At 50.5% G+C, this 16,389-nt stretch overlaps 1 protein-coding gene across 7 annotated transcripts in view; it reads left to right on the forward strand.

Annotated features, from left to right (window-relative positions):
* Positions 1-15,819, forward strand: part of LOC125282347 (thyroid receptor-interacting protein 11-like) — a 28,301-nt gene extending 12,482 nt beyond the window's left edge. The window contains exons 4-6 of one of the 7 annotated variants that reach the window (XM_057316572.1): positions 949-1,066; positions 3,114-3,188; positions 4,711-15,819. In XM_057316572.1, coding sequence (XP_057172555.1) covers positions 11,483-15,676 — 4,194 coding nt within the window. In that variant the 5' untranslated portion in view covers positions 949-1,066; positions 3,114-3,188; positions 4,711-11,482 and the 3' untranslated portion in view covers positions 15,677-15,819. Of the gene's footprint in view, positions 1-943 lie in introns of those variants that run through there. The other 6 variants (XM_057316573.1, XM_048216964.2, XM_048216963.2 and 3 more) reach the window with 6 other exon arrangements.
* The last annotated feature ends 570 nt before the right edge of the window (positions 15,820-16,389 follow it).

A 16,389-nucleotide genomic window follows, 5' to 3' on the forward strand; every position in this document is an offset into this window, starting at 1 on the left:
CAGCAACTCCCATTTAGCTGCATCTTCTCTATGGCTGCTTTACCAGCATGACAGCGGAGTTGAGTAGTTACAAGAGAGGCTGTCTGGCCTGCAAAGACTAAAATACTTTCTGGCCATTTACAGTAAATTTGCTAATCCCTGTATTGAGAGGTATGTGCTTGTAGAACGGGGCAGGGAAAATTTTGGCTGCCAGTCTCGTTGTCTCATGCACCTTCCCCCGGGGATGTTCCCCCAGCTGCACCAGCAGAGGCAGCGGGTCACAGGCTTTTTGCTGCCACCATCGTGGGAGCTCGTTCTGTTTGATCTCAGGGGCCCAAGACTTTGGGCAGTTGAAGGCTCCCCACTTCGGGCAGCGGGCACCAGGAGGGCCCAGGAAAGCCAGTACCATCACAGAAACAGAATAAAGGGGCAGTGAACCCCTTTAAGGGACCTCAGCTGATCGGTGTCTCCCGACTTCTGTTTTCACACAACCCAAGGATCAAGGACGCAGAGGGTGGGTCTCACCTCGGGCAGCCTGTGCTGCGGTTGGCCCTGCGGGATCCTCTTCCAGTCCAAGGGCTGTGCTTCCTCACGGCTGTCCCCAGCTGCCATCCAGGAGCCGGTCCTGTCTTCGGTGTCTTTCTTGCCTCCTGTGACTCGCCAGCTTTCAGTGAGTGGCGTGTCAGACAGGCTCAGGGAATCCCAGAGTCGAAAGTGGAAACATGTGCTGCAGCCATTTTGCTCCTTTTCGAAAGCCCAGAAAGAAGCTGTCTGTTCCTTAGAGGCTCGAGGTGTGCCTTTTGGTAGCTTTCCCTCCCCAGTGACCCCTTAGTCAGTTCTTCTGAAGGTCAAGTAGCTGATGCATGGGGAGTTCTTTTTTTTTTTTTTTTTTTAAAGATTTGACTTTTATTGGGGGGGGAGGGGCAGAGGCAGAGGAAGAATCTTAAGCAGACTCCCCTCTAAGCACAGAGCCCGATGCTGCGCTGGATCCCAGGACCCTGAGATCGTGGCCTGAACCGAAATCATCTTCGGCCGCTCACCCGACTGAGCCACCCAGGCGCCCCAAGGGGAAGCTCTTTATACTAAAGTAAGAAGTCCTACAGAAGATGTGGGAGTGTATGCTGTCCTTCATCTGCTTTTAATTGTTCTCATTGTCTTTGGGAATTTTAGGCTCTCCTTACCCTTTCCTGTCGTGGGAGTAATGTTCTGGAAGGGTGCTGTGGAGTTTTCTAGCAGAAGTTAGTTCTCGTCTGCCCTAAGCCTTTCCTCCCAGTAGCCTCAGCTAGCTCGTCCATCGCCGCGCTCTGCAGACGGGCAGGCATGTGTGGCAGCTCTGAGAGTGAACGGTTGAGATGGGTGAGCCTGTCTTTTCTGATACATCACGAAGCGGTCCTTTACTCTCTCCTCCTGTGTCCCTCTGTCACCCTCCCTCTCCCCCAAACCAGACCCTCTGATTTTTCCACTAGTTTGGGGGGTAGCTGGACCTATAGTTCTGACACTTAACCCATAGGGATCACCTCCTACTAGAAAATGCTTGCTTGTGATTTCTGACCCCATCATGCCAACCCCTAAGACAGCGACCCTCCCCCATCCCTGCTTCCCATCGCTCCTGACTGTCTACATAGGTGAGTTAATATACATACTACATACTACCGTCTACATACACGGTGCTCTTCCCTGCACAGTTGTTCACATCAGAAACAGGGGTATCATCCTGACCCCCGCTTTTCCTTTGGCCCAGCCTGCACCGGCGACACCACCACCGGATTCTGGACACCGGCATCTGTGTTTCTCTTTGTCTTTCCCCTTTGACCAACTGGTTCTGTATTTCTGGAATAGAAGTAAGGTGGACACGAGGGTGTTAAAAGCATGCATGGCGGGGGGGATGCCGAACAGTCAGCAGGTTGTGGAGCGCCTTGTTTCTTGCCAGGCCTCAGGGGTGTGAGGAGCTGTTACAGGAGACACGCAGTGTGTGGTTGAAACAGGCCAGAAAGGGGTGTCCTTGCAGTTGGTGAGCTGAGGAGAGAATGTGTTCGAGAATCCTCCTCAGGGCTGAGTGAGTGAGTGGACACGACAGAGATGGGGGGAATGGGCTAGGAGCCCAGGGGGTGACCAGGCTGGGGAGGCAGGTGGTGGAGCAGGGCCGTTAGTGTGTCTCTCTATGTGTGTGTGTGTGTTTGTGTGTCGGTCTCTGTGAGTCTCTGCGTGTGTGTGTCTGTGTCTCTGTGTTTGTGTCTTTGTGTCTCTGCCTCTCTGTGTGTCAGTGTGTATGTTTGTGTGTGTGTGTCTCTGTGTGTGGCTTTCACACTCTCTGCTGCAGCCCACAGTAAAAATACATGTACAGCCCAGGCCAGGCCCCACATCTGTGTACCCGTGTCAGTAAATCAAAGGCACACCCTTGGCGCTTACTAGCGCAGGTCCTGCTGTGCGTGTGGCTTGTATATTTATTTCCTCATGAGTCCTCACAACCCCGTGAGGTGCAGTCAATTTCTCTACTGTGCAGAGGAGGAAAGCTTGGCCCAGGGAGTTTAGTGACTTGCAGCGCCTCACAGCAGACAGGTGGTGGATGGGATCTGACCCCCATTCCCTGGCTGCAGACGCCTGCCCTTTCCCACCCACCGTACGCGCCTCTCACAGAAAAACGTAAATGTACCACAAGACAGTGCTCGCCCTCACTGATGGGGATGCTTTGTGATGTTTGCTGTTGTATCCTATTTGATCCCGCACATGCTGGCCCCGACCCCTCCCCCCCAAACACACAATTGTTTCCTGACCCTCTCTAATCTGTCTCAGTCTGCTTTTTGGAAAATCTGTTAGCTCCTACTTCCCCAGTGCCTCTCAGTGCCTCCCCACCTCCATGCCAGTGGCTGCTCCCCCAGTTCAGGCTCCCTGTGACTTCTTCCCTGGACCTTCTTCCTGGACGGCTCTGAGAATCTCCTAACATTTGTCCTCTATCCATTCTCCACACAGAGACCAAAGTCACCTGAAAAGTACCTTTCTGACCATATCGTTCCTGATTTAAATCCCTGAAATAGCCCATTGCTGTTTGGGGCTTAGTACTCGGTACATGAAGATGGTCAGTAAATGTATGCGGGAATACAGAATTAGCAAACTTGCTGTGTATTTTTCCTCAGGATGAAGATCTCCAATGAAAATATTTTTGAGGTCGACTTTGCAGTGATTGTCACGAGAAAGCTGCCCAGCATCCAGTAAGTGTGGCTTGGACCAGAGGACAGAGCCGGGCAGAGTCAGAGGCAGCGGTCAGGAGCGGGCCGGATGCATGCTGGAGACCTCATTTTAGGGGGCCCTCCCCTTGGACCCCCTCCCCGCTTTCTTGCTGGCCCCGGGACCTCATTCCAACCTGTCGAGCAGTCTTCCACATGCAATACACTCTCCCTTGTGACTGTTCTGTCCATGAATGTCATTTCTCTGAACCTTGAAATGACCTACACTAGTTTCATGATCTGAATTGTTCTGTGTATTTTGTCTACTTCGTTATCTCCAGGGCATAGAGAGGTGCCCAGCCCAGAGCAGATGCGTCGTCAATATTGTTTGAGCGAATGAAAGGGAGGCTGAACTTAGTCATTTACAGTCTGTGAGATATTCCGGGGGCCACGCTGACCAGGTTTTAAGGAGTTTGCAGAGTTGTAGAGGGCGAGTTTGTGAATCTCTGCTGGGAGCTTTTGTAGCACCGTGTGCAATGCTTCCCTTGCATCCCCTCACTCAGTGCTCAGAGCAGCCTCGTGAATTCTGGTGGGGAAACCGAGGCACAAAGCAGTGAAGTGAATTTCCATCTCGGCACCTGTGAAGGAAGGGGCGGAGCTGAGATTTAAGCCCTGGCCTCAAGCCCGAGGGTTTGGAAGGGAACTCCCTTCCTTCTTTTTAAATGAGTGATTTCAATAAAATGCCAAGAATTGCCTTTAAAAAAAATTTTGGTGAGCATAAAAGTTTCAGCTTGTCCTTCAAGGATGTCTAATTCTCATCATCTGGAAATAGTTTTCAAGTATGAGGTTGATCTAGTTTACCCTATGAAAACAAGGTTTTCACCCTTTCCAAATACAGGATTCCGTTACAGAAAATATGCTGTTCGGTTGCCGTCTGGCATCTGAGGCTGTGCCTCCGCAGACGATGTCCTAGCCTGTTGGGACCCCGAGTGAACTAAGAGGAAGCGGGCTCTCACTCAAGCCCAGAGGTGCTTCTGGGCTGAAAAACGCATTGGCCTTTGTGTATGGTTGTTGTGATGGAGGATTCGGCTCTCTGAGGTCTGATTTTTTGCATATCGTGGAGGAGGGAGTCATCGCATCAACGTTACTGACTTCAAGTCTGAATAGGAGTCCTTTTTTCAGTGAACTGTGAGCGGTGAGCACTGTGTTAAAGATTTTGTTTGAGAAGAGGCAGAAAACTGGAGACGACTTGGAAAACCTGGAACATCGGGAAAATCCTTGCTGACGTATCCTGAGCGATTTCTGAGTGTTCAGTATTTCATGATGAGATTGTGAGTGGGCATCCGATTCGGAGTGTCCTGCTTAGTGACCTCGCCGGAGCCCCGATCCACTGAAGTGTGAGTGCGTGTGCCGAGGGCCAGACGTCAGGAAGCAGAAGGCCCTGTGGAGTGAGTGGCCCTTGCTTTGAACAGGAGCAGGATGTATTTGCCGTTCCTGGAGTGGGTGTTTGCGGTTCTGCTGAAACTGAGCTCCTTGACTCATTTCTCTCTTTCCCATCTTCCCACAGAGTCAAGCCTTTCTTATCACAACCCATTACAGAACTACATTCGGAGGACCCACTTCAAATCGGCAAGTACCCTTAACCTACGTGGTACGATGTGCACTACAGAACACTCTTTGCTTTTTTCCCCTTTTCCTTTTAAAAGGGGTGTGTGTTTGTGTCTGTGTGTGTGTGTGTGTCTGTCTGTCTGCACCTGCGAGTGAGCACTTGCGATGTCACGCAGAGTGTACTTCTGCTGATACGTTTACACTGCATCGCATTTACCGTGAAGGAATTTAAAACAGATGTCCATAGGTCCCCGTTCTTCAATCTTTACAAAATGGGTTTCAGTGATTTACAACCAGTGCAAAATAGATTTTTTCCTGAAAATCTCTGTTTCCAGCTTTCCTTGGGAACATCCAATCTGGCAGCATCAGACCCTAAGTCCTAGGTGGCTGCTTCATGGAGGGGGGCTGTCATCCTCCAGTCCCCCCGCACTGCTCCCCGCTGTCTTGTACCTGACCTGCTCCACCTGTTATATCACCTCCTCGGCCCCTGTGCTCCGGGTTTCCCCTCACGTTTTAAGTATGAGTGTTTCCAGCAACTCCCTGCTCACCTCTAAGCCTTTCAGTCCAAGGTAAACCTCTTCCAGAATGTTCCATCGTTTTCAGTCTGTGTCTGGCAGAGTATTCAGGGGGCTTACTAATAATTCAGGTCAGAGGACATGCCCAGAGAGGATGGCCTTCTGGGATGGTGGACACAGATAACACAGGAAACATGAGACAGCGAGACAGGCCTCTGTGCAACCACAGTGCCACAGTCATGCTCCTGGTGAAGAGACTCCCAGAAAGAACATCTCCCCCATCCTTCGTTTCCCTCCTACAGATTATAAGTAGAACCTGTGCAGGCTTTGCCATGTGCTGGCCTGGCTGTTTTCTCCACACTGTCGCTATCATAACTTTCTGTATATTTGGTGAATACTTGTGTCGGAATGATGAAGGAGCTAACGCTTTGCATTACCTTTGATCCATCGATGCAGAAATGTATGAAGTAGAAAGTAAAGACCCTGCATAATCTCTCCCCCCACCAAGATAACCAGTGTTCAGAGTGTTTTCTCCTATGGATGAACAGTACACCTAGAGACGGATAAATATCACACATGAAAACACAAATACAGTCCAGTGCCTGGCACCTAGAAGGGTCAGTAAGTTTTTGCTGAAAGACTGTACATACACATTGAATAAATACATAGGTTGTAGTTCAATATATATCTGTTGAATGAGTGAATCTACATTTCTCAAAATAAATAGATTTATGTATAATTTTAATAAAGCGAATAATTGACACGTCCTGTTTTGTAACTATTCTGGATCCTAGTAACTCATGGCTGTGCTTCTATTGTCATTTATAGCTCTGCCTCATTATTTCTGATGGCTTTCTAGTTCTCCTTTGCATGGAAATACCTTTTTACTTAATGTATTCAATACTGATGGTCCTTTAGATAGCTGCATTTTATATGGTTTTCTATTAAATAGTGTTGTAGAAAGCACAGGTACACGTGCGTATTTGCAGGAATTGCTGGCTCAAGGAATTGCCCCTTATGAATTCTAATAGCCACTGCCAAACTGTTCTTCAAGATCCTCTTTACTAATTTGTATTTTCACAAGAGTAGATGACGGTTCTCTTTCCCTACAAAAGACACGATGTAATACTTAGTGTATTCTGACCAGCACTCCTTCTCCCCTGCTGGTAACAGCACCCAGTGTTCTCTGGGGGACCAGTACTCCCCCATTGCCATTCCCTGTGGTTTGGGTGGGGCTGACTCCATTTGCATTTCCAGGGCATGGCATGGGACCCAGCCAGACATCTTCAGAGTCTGTCCTGGGGCTCTAGCCACAGTGAAAAGTAGTCTATGTCCCTCTGGGACTTGAACTGAGGAGGGAGGAAACCTGGGTGGGGCAGGGGTGTCTCCTTGTGGACACAGCCTGTCTAGAGAGTGGAACCCCTGGATCCAGCCCTGGCTGCAGCCATAGTCCTTTTGGACTCTGGGTCACATATGAGCCAGTAAAGTTCCCATCTTGGCTTAGGGCAATTCGAGTTGGGTTCTCTTACAAGGAAAAGAGACCTAATCAATAGGAGAGAACATTGAAAGTCGTGCTTACAGATGGGAGGAAAGGCTCTGCTCCAATTTCCTTCTGGTCTGTTTGTTTGGTTTTGATACCTCTGTCCATTCACTCAGAGTGGAGTGTTGCTCACTGTATTAGCTGTCCCTCTCTAAACACTTGTCTCATGGTCTATAATTATTTCTTGCTTGTCTGTCTCTTCCACAGATCTATTGAGCCCCTTCAGGGCAGAAACTGGGTTGTGTTCACTTGTGATTCTTTAATACCTTGAACAGTACACAGTGTGGCCTCCATAAGTGCCCCTTGATGAATCAGCCATCCTAATTCTCTTCTTTGGGACCCCCCTGTCATGAGACCACCACATAGCCTCATGTCTGTGATACACAAACCATCTTCTGAAACACACTCATCCTCCCATTGTAAACACATCACATCATGAGAACTCCCTCCTTGCAGCCATTCCTAATTCTCCCCCATGTTCGTCCCATGGAACCTTAGTGTGCGGTTGCTGACAAGGTCCTTGTTCTTGGGAAGACAACATGGCCTTTTATGAATGGATAGCACACACGATGGGCATGCCATTCACACACACGACTTCACTCATGGGCGAAGGGGACCTACGCTTTCTAGCCTTCCTCTTGAGTGCAATGCACCCAGAATCCCACTTCTGATGTCTGTCAGTAACACGATAACACAGAATCACAATTCTAGGCTCTCTCCTGCCTCCGTGTTTCCTCCCGAGGCCTTGACAATGACCGGAGTGGAAGGAATACAGATATGTCGAGGAAATCGACAGCAGTGAAGCAAAAGCTTCCCCAGAAAAACAGTTTTGACTTTGGGAGCATAACTGCCACACCCTTCATAGCTCTGTAATAGCCTCGGCTTCCACTGGCATCGAGCAATAAAGATTTTCAAACAGAGTCAAAGGTCAGGGCCAGAATTACAGTCCCAGTGTGAATCACCACTGACTCTATCCAGTTTTCATTTTCCCATACTTGGGCTCACACCGCCAGGGCGATCTGGTAGGAACTAGATTTACACTGGATTTGACAGTCTTTGTGGAGTTTCTACCCTGTGCTAGGCACCGCAGCAGACCCTGGGAGATGAAAGAGAAAGACAGCAAAGGGCTCTCAAGGCATTTTGTTTACTGGGGAACAATAACAAGTAAAGAGGCCACTGCATCATAGAAAACCAGGTGCTGTGTGGACTTAGGAACGTTCCCCGGGATGGGGCCATCCATTCTCTGTCGGAGCATCAGGGAAGGCCTTTTAGAGGCAGACACCTTGGCCTGGAGAGCTGAAGAATGAGTAGGAGGCAGCTACAGGGCTGGTGTGGTGAAAGGAACTCCGGAGAATCTCAGGTAGAGGCTAAGAGGTAAGAATGCTCGGCCTGCTCCATAAACTAGAAGTGGGGCACGTATGGCCAGAATCTAGGTGTGAAGAGAGAAGCTGCTACAGAGGAAGCTGGGGCCAAAGAGGGGCCGACTGGCTTGGTAGCTTGAAAAGGCCCAGAACTGGGGCCCCTGGGTGGCTGAGTTGGTGAAGGCTCTGCCTTCGGCTCAGGTCATGATCCCAGGGTCCTGGGATAGGGCCCCAGGTCAGGCTGCGTGCTCAGTGGGGAGCCAGCTTCCTCCCCTCCCCCTGCAGCTCCCCCTGCTTGTGCTCTTTCTCTGTTAAATAAAATAAATAAATAAATAAATAAATAAATAAATAAATACCTCAGAACTTTGCACAAAAAAAGCAAACACCCCTTTCCTGATACAGTGTATAAAGAGGCCAGAATGACAACATGACAAATCAGTCTTGACAGTCATTGAATATTGATTTTACAAGGCATGTTACTAAGAATGCAAAGGGAGGCAGGGGTAAGAAAGCTCACAAGGAATTATCTTAGGATTCATTTACAGATTCTCTGTTGAATCATTGGCCCCCACTCCTGAAGAGGGAGCAGAAGGACAAAGCACAGGCTGATACCCTGTGACATTCCTCCAGGAAACTTCCAACTATCTTAATGTTAATACCTTGCTAGAAGGGAAAACAACCTTAACCTGACAATGGCAAGGTCTCCAGTATCCTCTTTAGCGTAGGAAAGTTCTTTTGAAGCCCTCCCTTTTCTTTCCCTCTCCCAACTCCCAAGTATGTAATCAGTTGCCCCCACAACCCCATTACAGCAGCTCTTTCTGCCCAGGGATCCTGTCCCAGTGCTTTAAGAAAACCAGCATTTTGCCCTAAAGACGTCTCAAGAATTCTTTCTCGGGCGTTGGCTCGAGATCTCAGCCCACCAAACCTCACCTGCCTTCCAAAACTACATCACTACTATCCTGTCTACCTCCCGCTGGGCATTATTTCTATCATTTCCTACAAATGACAGAAAAGTAGGCAGCACTAGGCTTAGGGCACAGGCATCAACTCTGGTAACAGGATAAATGCACACTAAGGTAATAGGGTGGGGTAGCAACAAAGTTAAACAACAAAACTAAGCCACTAAGCAAAAAGTTATGGTGGGGTGCGGGGGACCCAAACCTTAAACAAGGAAATTGAAGAAATGGGAGGGGAAGTCAAAGTATTTTGGTACAGACACACACACACGGAACTATCTGCACGTGTTCTGGCCAAGTCAAACTCCCCCTTTGACCCAACTTTTGGAAAAAAAGAAGCAAGAGCTGTGGAAGACTCACACCTTCATGTCTCTGCCCAGCAAAAACAGTCACTAGGTCCAGTACAGCTAACTGCCCTAAAAGACCTTGAAAGATGTGTCCCAGATACCTGGGCACATGACAGTCACCTCCAGGACCTCTCAAAACCACCAGTGGTTCCTGTTCCAACAGCCTGGTGGTCTGCAAACCCTGGTGTCTTCTGTCATTCCATAATGGAGAATGTTTCCTGTCAAGCATGAAAACAGTCCCCAAGAAACCTGGAGAAGGATCTGCTTCCAAATCCAAAGGGAGAAAGGCTTTTTAAAAAGCTATTAAAGAGCTAAACTAAAAGTCGGCCCAAGGCGTTTCCACAATTCTTTCCACCCAGTTCCCAATTTGTCAATATCAAAAACTTGGGCAGTCGGGTCCACAGGGGCCCGGGTTTGGGAACAGCAACACCTGTACAGCCCCTGCATGGACCACCGAAACTCCCTGGGCGCATCCGATGGGCTCTGATCATCCCTTCCTTATTTACTGCCATCAGGCACTTGGACGTGGAGGGTCCGCAGCAGCAGGGCGAACCTGAAAGGCTGAGGACGCCACCCCCAGAGCACAGCGTCCCCCTGGCCTCAGGCACAAGGGTTACCTGAGTTTTCACCCGGGGCCAACCCCGGGGGAGGTCAGGGGAAGGCCGGGGGAGGTCAGGGGAAGGCTCGGGTCCACTCCCTCCTGGGCGATGCTCTGCGGGCCTGGACAATGGGCGGCGGGATGACGACCCACCCCGCTGCTCCCCGGGGGCTCTGGCGCTGGCCCAGAGCTGGGCTCCAGGTCGCGACGTGGCGCAGCCCGGTCCCAGATCCCGAGTGCTGCAAGGCATCGAGCGCGCGGCCCAGAAAACAGCCGGCCCTGCCGAGGCGGCCAGGCCAGCGTCCCCAATCGGCTCATCCCGTGCCAACCCAGATCGGCGCACTCGCCTACCCGCGGTCTAGCTGGCCCCTGCTTCATGCAGTTGGATTGCTTCTTCCTGGTGGAGGCGGCTGACCAAGGGGCTTGGGCAGGGCAGCTTGGGAACCGCTCAGAGGGCTGCATCACCTCAGGGCCCAGGCGGCTGTGGAGCTGTGCCTGGACGGGAGCCCCGCCCTCTCTGCCTCTCATCCAGTGGCACCGCCCACCGGGGGGGCCTTGTGGGACCAGGCAAGGGGTGTGGTTCCCAGCCCCTCCTCCACCCAAGGCCTGAACCCCAGGCCTCTCTGTGAGATGCCAGGAGCCCCCTATCCAGCACGGTCTTCGCCACCGCCCGCGACCCCCTCCCCGGTCTAGGCCGCACACCTGCGGGAGGCAGTTGATGGGTCACAGCGCTCCCGGCCGCCAGTGAACCAGCAAACCCAGGAGTGGGACTCACTGTCCCCGCAGGCTAACGAGGCAGGGAGGGACAGGTCACTCTGGAGCCTCTGGAGGTTGGAAATGCCCAAAGTCTCTTGAGGGCCATGCCTTACACGTGTGTAGACATTTGTCAAATGCACCTAGGACCTTCACTCCTAGGTGGATGGGTGCGTGGGATTGTGTACCTTTCACCTCCATTCAAAAGATTCGGTTGCGTGGAAAGCACACGCCAAAGGAGTTTGTGTACTGTGATACCACTTAGGGGGAAAGTCGAGGGCCAAGTGCATTTTGTGTGGGCAGGCACCTGGGGGCGGTGAGGCAGGAGCATGCACTTGGGACCCGCCCAGGACCGCCATGAAAGCGGGGGAAGAAGCGGAAGGGGCCCAGCCCTGGCGTGAGAAGTCGTGGGGATGAGCGGCTGGGACCGGGACCAGTGGCCAAAGACGGCCTTGGGAAAGACCAAGGCCTTGGCCTTTCCTAAGGACCTGGTCTGCAGAGGGGAGGGGGGCCGGGCCCACGCAAGCGTTGCCTAGAAACGCTTATTGTCTTGGGATTCTTAGGCTCGCGCAGGCAGGGGTTCTGGGACACTTGGCGGGGTAGTCCGACTGCACTGGACGCTTTTTCACAGCGGACCAGGACAGTTTTATGACCCGCAGAGATGTTGCCTTGGGTTGGTGGCCTGGGCTCTGGCCTAGACCATTCCCCAGGGGAAGTGGATGGCAGAGAGCCTTGCTTCACCAGCCACATTGATTTCACCGGGCACGTGGGAAAGGGAACTTCCACTGGCGAGGAGATGGACTTCGCGGACCTCATCACATCACAGGCACAAATCAACAGACTCCTGAAGGACATCGAAACACTGGAGGCTGAGGTTAGTCACTGGAGGCGTTTGTCTCAGTCGTCATCAAAGATACTAGACTCCAGTGAAATTTGGAAACTGAAGACCACCATCAGGGACCTAGAACAACAACGGATGAACAAGCTAGACGAACACCAACTTGAAGTATCGGTATTACAGAGTCTCCACAAGAAGCAACTGGCCGACGTCATTGAGAGGCACCGCCAACAACTACGTGAGTATGAGCAAAGGGAAAGTGAGCTTGGACGGGTGGAGCAACAACTTGCAGAGATGGAGCGGCTGAACGACAATCTGAACAACGTTGCTTCTGATGTCAGAGCAGAAAACCAGAAGTTGGTTTTGGCACTCCAAGATGTAAGACACCAGCTGGAAGAATCGATTCTCCGTAACAACGAGGAGTTTCTGGAAAACAACATTGCTGTGAGGGCTTTAAAGATCGAAAAAGGGCGGTTAGTAGCGAAATTGTATCGGACTGAGAAGAAGGCGTTGGAAGAGAAGAGGAAGTACAAGCAAACCATCAAGAAATTGTTACCTTTAGAGCATGCACGTTTGATCCAACTCATGCAAGAGAAAGACCTGGAAATATTCCACCTCCAAAAGAAGATCGAGCAGATGGACGCCGACCACAGAGAAACCAAGGACATGCTGTCCTCTGCTTTGGAGGAGCAGAAGCAATTGACACAGGTCATTAAAGAAAAAGCCTCAAGAAGCAATGACCTTTTAGAGCAAACCGTGGAGGACAAAGACATGCGTCTCACCTCCGTGACCGCCGAAAATCATCATCTGAAAGAAGAACTGGAGCGCCTGAGACAACAGAGTCGCCCTGTACCTGACCCTAAAATCCTCGAACTGGAGTGTGAAGTCTTCCAACTGAACGAGTTAAAAGATGACCTCGAGGAGGAAGTAAAGGAACAACAGAAGATCATTCACAACCAGCAGCAGGGGAAGATAAGACTGCTTCAGTCTCTACAGGAGCAGAAGCAGAAAGTGGACCATCTTCAATCCCAGCAGGAGCAGCTGCATATTGAACGCGCTCAGCTCCTTGCAGCGAAAGACCAGGAGATTCAGAATTTGCAAGACACATTAGGCCAAATGAAAGCCCAGCTGCCTGACAAAAGCCAGCACATTGCAGCAGAGCACTGTGACGACGTTCAAGTCACAAGCAGTCAGCCTCTTCCTAGAGAGAACGGAAGTGAGAAGCTTGATCCATCTAAAGGCGAAACTCAAAGATCAGTCCAAGGAATAAAAGAGCAAGAAGTGGAGATGAAGCTTCTAACTGAACAGAACATCCGATTGACCGAACACATCGATCGGGTGTCCAAAGAGGAGATTGGTAAACTAACTCAGATTATCCAGCAGAAGGATTTGGAGATCGAGGGTCTTTCCAGCAGAATCTCTGCAGCTTCTCAGCGCCAGCGCGTGGACGTGGAGCGACTTCAGCAGCAATTGCAAGAGTGTGCTTCGAAAAGCGACCAAGTGTTGGCTGTCTTAAATGAGAAAACGAGGGAGAATAGCCATCTGACAAGGGAGTATCAGAAAATGACAGAGAGACTTGCTGCCAAAGAAGCAGAGCTCCAGAGGATGCAAGAGGAAAATCGGAAACTGTCCCCGAGAATTGAATGTAGTGGTCAGGAGATGTTTAGAGAAACGATTCAGAATTTATCACACATTATTCGAGAAAAAGACCTCGAAGTGGATGCCTTAAGTCAGAAATGTCAGACTTTATTGACCATCCTGCAGACCTCCAGCACTGGTGATGAGGTTCGCGGCGTTCACATCGATCAGTTCAAGGAGCTTCTGCGGGAACGGGACACGTTCAAACAGCGAGTGAAGATCATGGAAGAGTGGAAAGAGCAGGTGATGACCACGGTCCAAAACATGAAGCAGGAGTCACCCCAGCTTCAGAGCGATCTTCGCCAGCTCCAGGCGCAGGCTTGCCCTGGCAGCGAGGAGGATTCCAAACTGCAGGCGACCTCTATGGACCTGATCCAGACTTACAGAGGCAAGGAAATAACCTTAGAACACTTAGAGAAGGACCTGGCACGAATTCAGCTCAGCATCGGGGAGAATTGCCACGCCAAGGATCTCCTCTTAGGGAAACTGGACGCGATTTTCCTGCAGCCCTCCCCCGACTCCTCAGAGCCAGCCGACTCTCTGAAGGCCGTGACATCTGACGTAGTGAGCCAGTCTTCTCAGTTGCGCCAAGAGGAGGTAGAAGAGCTAAGAAAATCAATGCAAGAAAAAGATACAATGATTCGAACCCTCCAGGAAGAGAAGCAGAGATGGATGGATTCCGTGTCGGCCGCGTCCCCAGGAGAAGGCAAACAACAGGAACACGGGGATTCCGACATGGAGCCGCTGAAGGAGAAACAGGCCGTTCTGCAAAACTTCATTCCGGATCAAGAGCTCCGACTGCAAGCGAAAAGTGAGGAATTGCTTTCTTTGCAGGAGAAGTTCAGTAGCCAAGTGAGTGAAAATGACCTTTTGAGGCAGGCAGTCACCGATTTGAAGGAGAGACTAGCAGATTTTGAAACGGATGTGTGTCAACTGAAAGAGGAAAATGCAAAGCTCGTGGAAACGTGTAGAGAAAAGGAAATGGAAAATCAGGCCTTGCAAGAGACCAACAGGCGGCTTTCCATGCTGCCGAGAGAGGAGGAATCCCAGTCCGCTGCGGTGGAAGAGAAGGCACTTGCTTTGGAGCAAGTATTGCGAGGGAAAGAAGAGGGCGAGACCGGGGAAGCGAAGCGGCTCGTCGATGCAGTTGCATCCGTGCAGGACCAGACAGTTGTGTGTCCACAGGAGAGAGAGGAAGTCCTGCTGGCACTGACACAGAAACAAATGGAAACCTGTGCCCTCCAGAAGGAGGTGCACCATTTACGGGAGAGAGAATCACGCCTCACCCAGGAGCTGGAGAGACGGCGTCACGTCGCTTCAGAAGCCGAAGATTCTCGTCGCCGCGAAGCTTTGGTCTCAGAAGGCAAAGTGGCTCAACTCAGAGAGGAAGTGACGGTCTTGCAGGGAAAGCTCGTTTTGTCTTCCACGGCCTTGGAAAACGCGAGCCATCGAGCCAGTGTGCAGGTGCAGTCGCTGCGGGAGCAATTGCACATGGTCACCCAGCAGAAAGAGGAAGCCGCCTTCCAGCTTGCAGCCTCCCAGGAGGAAGGGAGGCAGTACGGTCACGTTCTAGCCGCCCTCAAGCTGGAACTCGCCGAGTGGATGGAAAAGGCAGACAGCCTAGAAGGGAAACTGAAGTCATTGCAGGGACGCTTCCAGAAAGCAAAGGCTGACTTGGGTCTGAAGGAAGACCAGCTCCAAGAAGTCAAGAAACAGAACGAGGTCCAGCAGGAAGTCCTGGAGGACACCCAGAAGAAACTGATGGACTTAGTAAGTAAGTCCGAAGGCATGGTGGACAAAACCCTCCTGAGGAGACTCTTCGTGGGCTCTTTGCAAGCACCTGATGCCGACCGGCAGGAAGCCTTAAGGTTGATGGCAGGCACGCTGGGGATCCAAGAAGACCAGATGCGCCAGCTGTTCAGTGAAAGGCCAGGTGGGGTTACCAGCTGGGTGACTGGGGGGCCTGGATCCAGAAGCGCCCCCAACACACCTGGGAAACCAAGTCACCGAGCTATGGCCAACCATTCTTTTTCAGGACTTTTCGTCCAGTTTCTAGAAGCGGAATCACATTCAGCTTCTCCACCACCTAAACCCTCTGCTCATGCCGTGAAGCCCCCAGATTCAGGAGGAAGGGGAAAAGTGGCTAAGAAACAAGGCCCACAACATCTGAACACTGCCCTAGGATCCACACCCCGAAAAAAAGATGTGAAGCCCCGCACCACAGCTGTGTCTCTCATTACCCCCCCAGGACCAGAAACGGATGGATCGGAGCACCTTCTTCTAAATGCTGTCACTGATGCTTTCCCCACATACACGCCCCAAATACTGTCACCTGCCACGAAGGTTGGAATGGCGGCCACAGGCCCCTCAAAGAAATAGACGATTCTCAAGCCGGAGAGGAGACGGCGCTTTGAAGAACGCAAGTCACTCTGTGTGTCTACCTTAGCCCAAAATGGCCTTTTGCAAAACGTAATGTATTTGCAGTTTTGCTTTCAGCTTAATAAAAATATTCTTTTATGACTTAACAAGAACAGAGGTCTTTTAATGACTGCAGAGGTATTCCCCAAACTGAAAACAGTGGTGACTTCTTATGAGAGTAGACATTGGTGGGGTTGGAGGCTGTGGTCCAAGGATACTTCCAATATTGTTTGTAATGCTGTAATGTTTTCACAAGGAGCAGGTATCTACATATACCCTGGGTAAGGAACACATCAACTGGTTTTAATGTTCCGAACTTACCAAATACACGAACACACACACCTTGTACGAGAAACAAGGTGAACAGCGTGAAAGTACAAGATGCGTACAATTTTTAAAAAAATGTAAATTTGCTTGACCCCCGCTAAGTCCCATTTCTCTCTCTTTTTTTTTTCATTTTTAATTTTTGTTCCATTTGTTTTTCTGTTGCCTAGGAAATCACTCTATGGGTAACCTGATTTCTCTCCGGCCTTTTAGAAATATATGTGTATTTGCCTATTTGGGAGTATAGTATTTTCTGACTTTTTTTTTTTTTAAATCACTCTGCCTTAGAGATCTTCCAAAATGTGAATGAATTCCAATTTGTTCTTTAAAAGAAAACCCAGCATTTTATG

This window comes from Ursus arctos, unplaced genomic scaffold, assembly GCF_023065955.2.
Source record: "Ursus arctos isolate Adak ecotype North America unplaced genomic scaffold, UrsArc2.0 scaffold_212, whole genome shotgun sequence".
In the NCBI taxonomy this organism is placed as follows: domain Eukaryota; kingdom Metazoa; phylum Chordata; class Mammalia; order Carnivora; family Ursidae; genus Ursus; species Ursus arctos.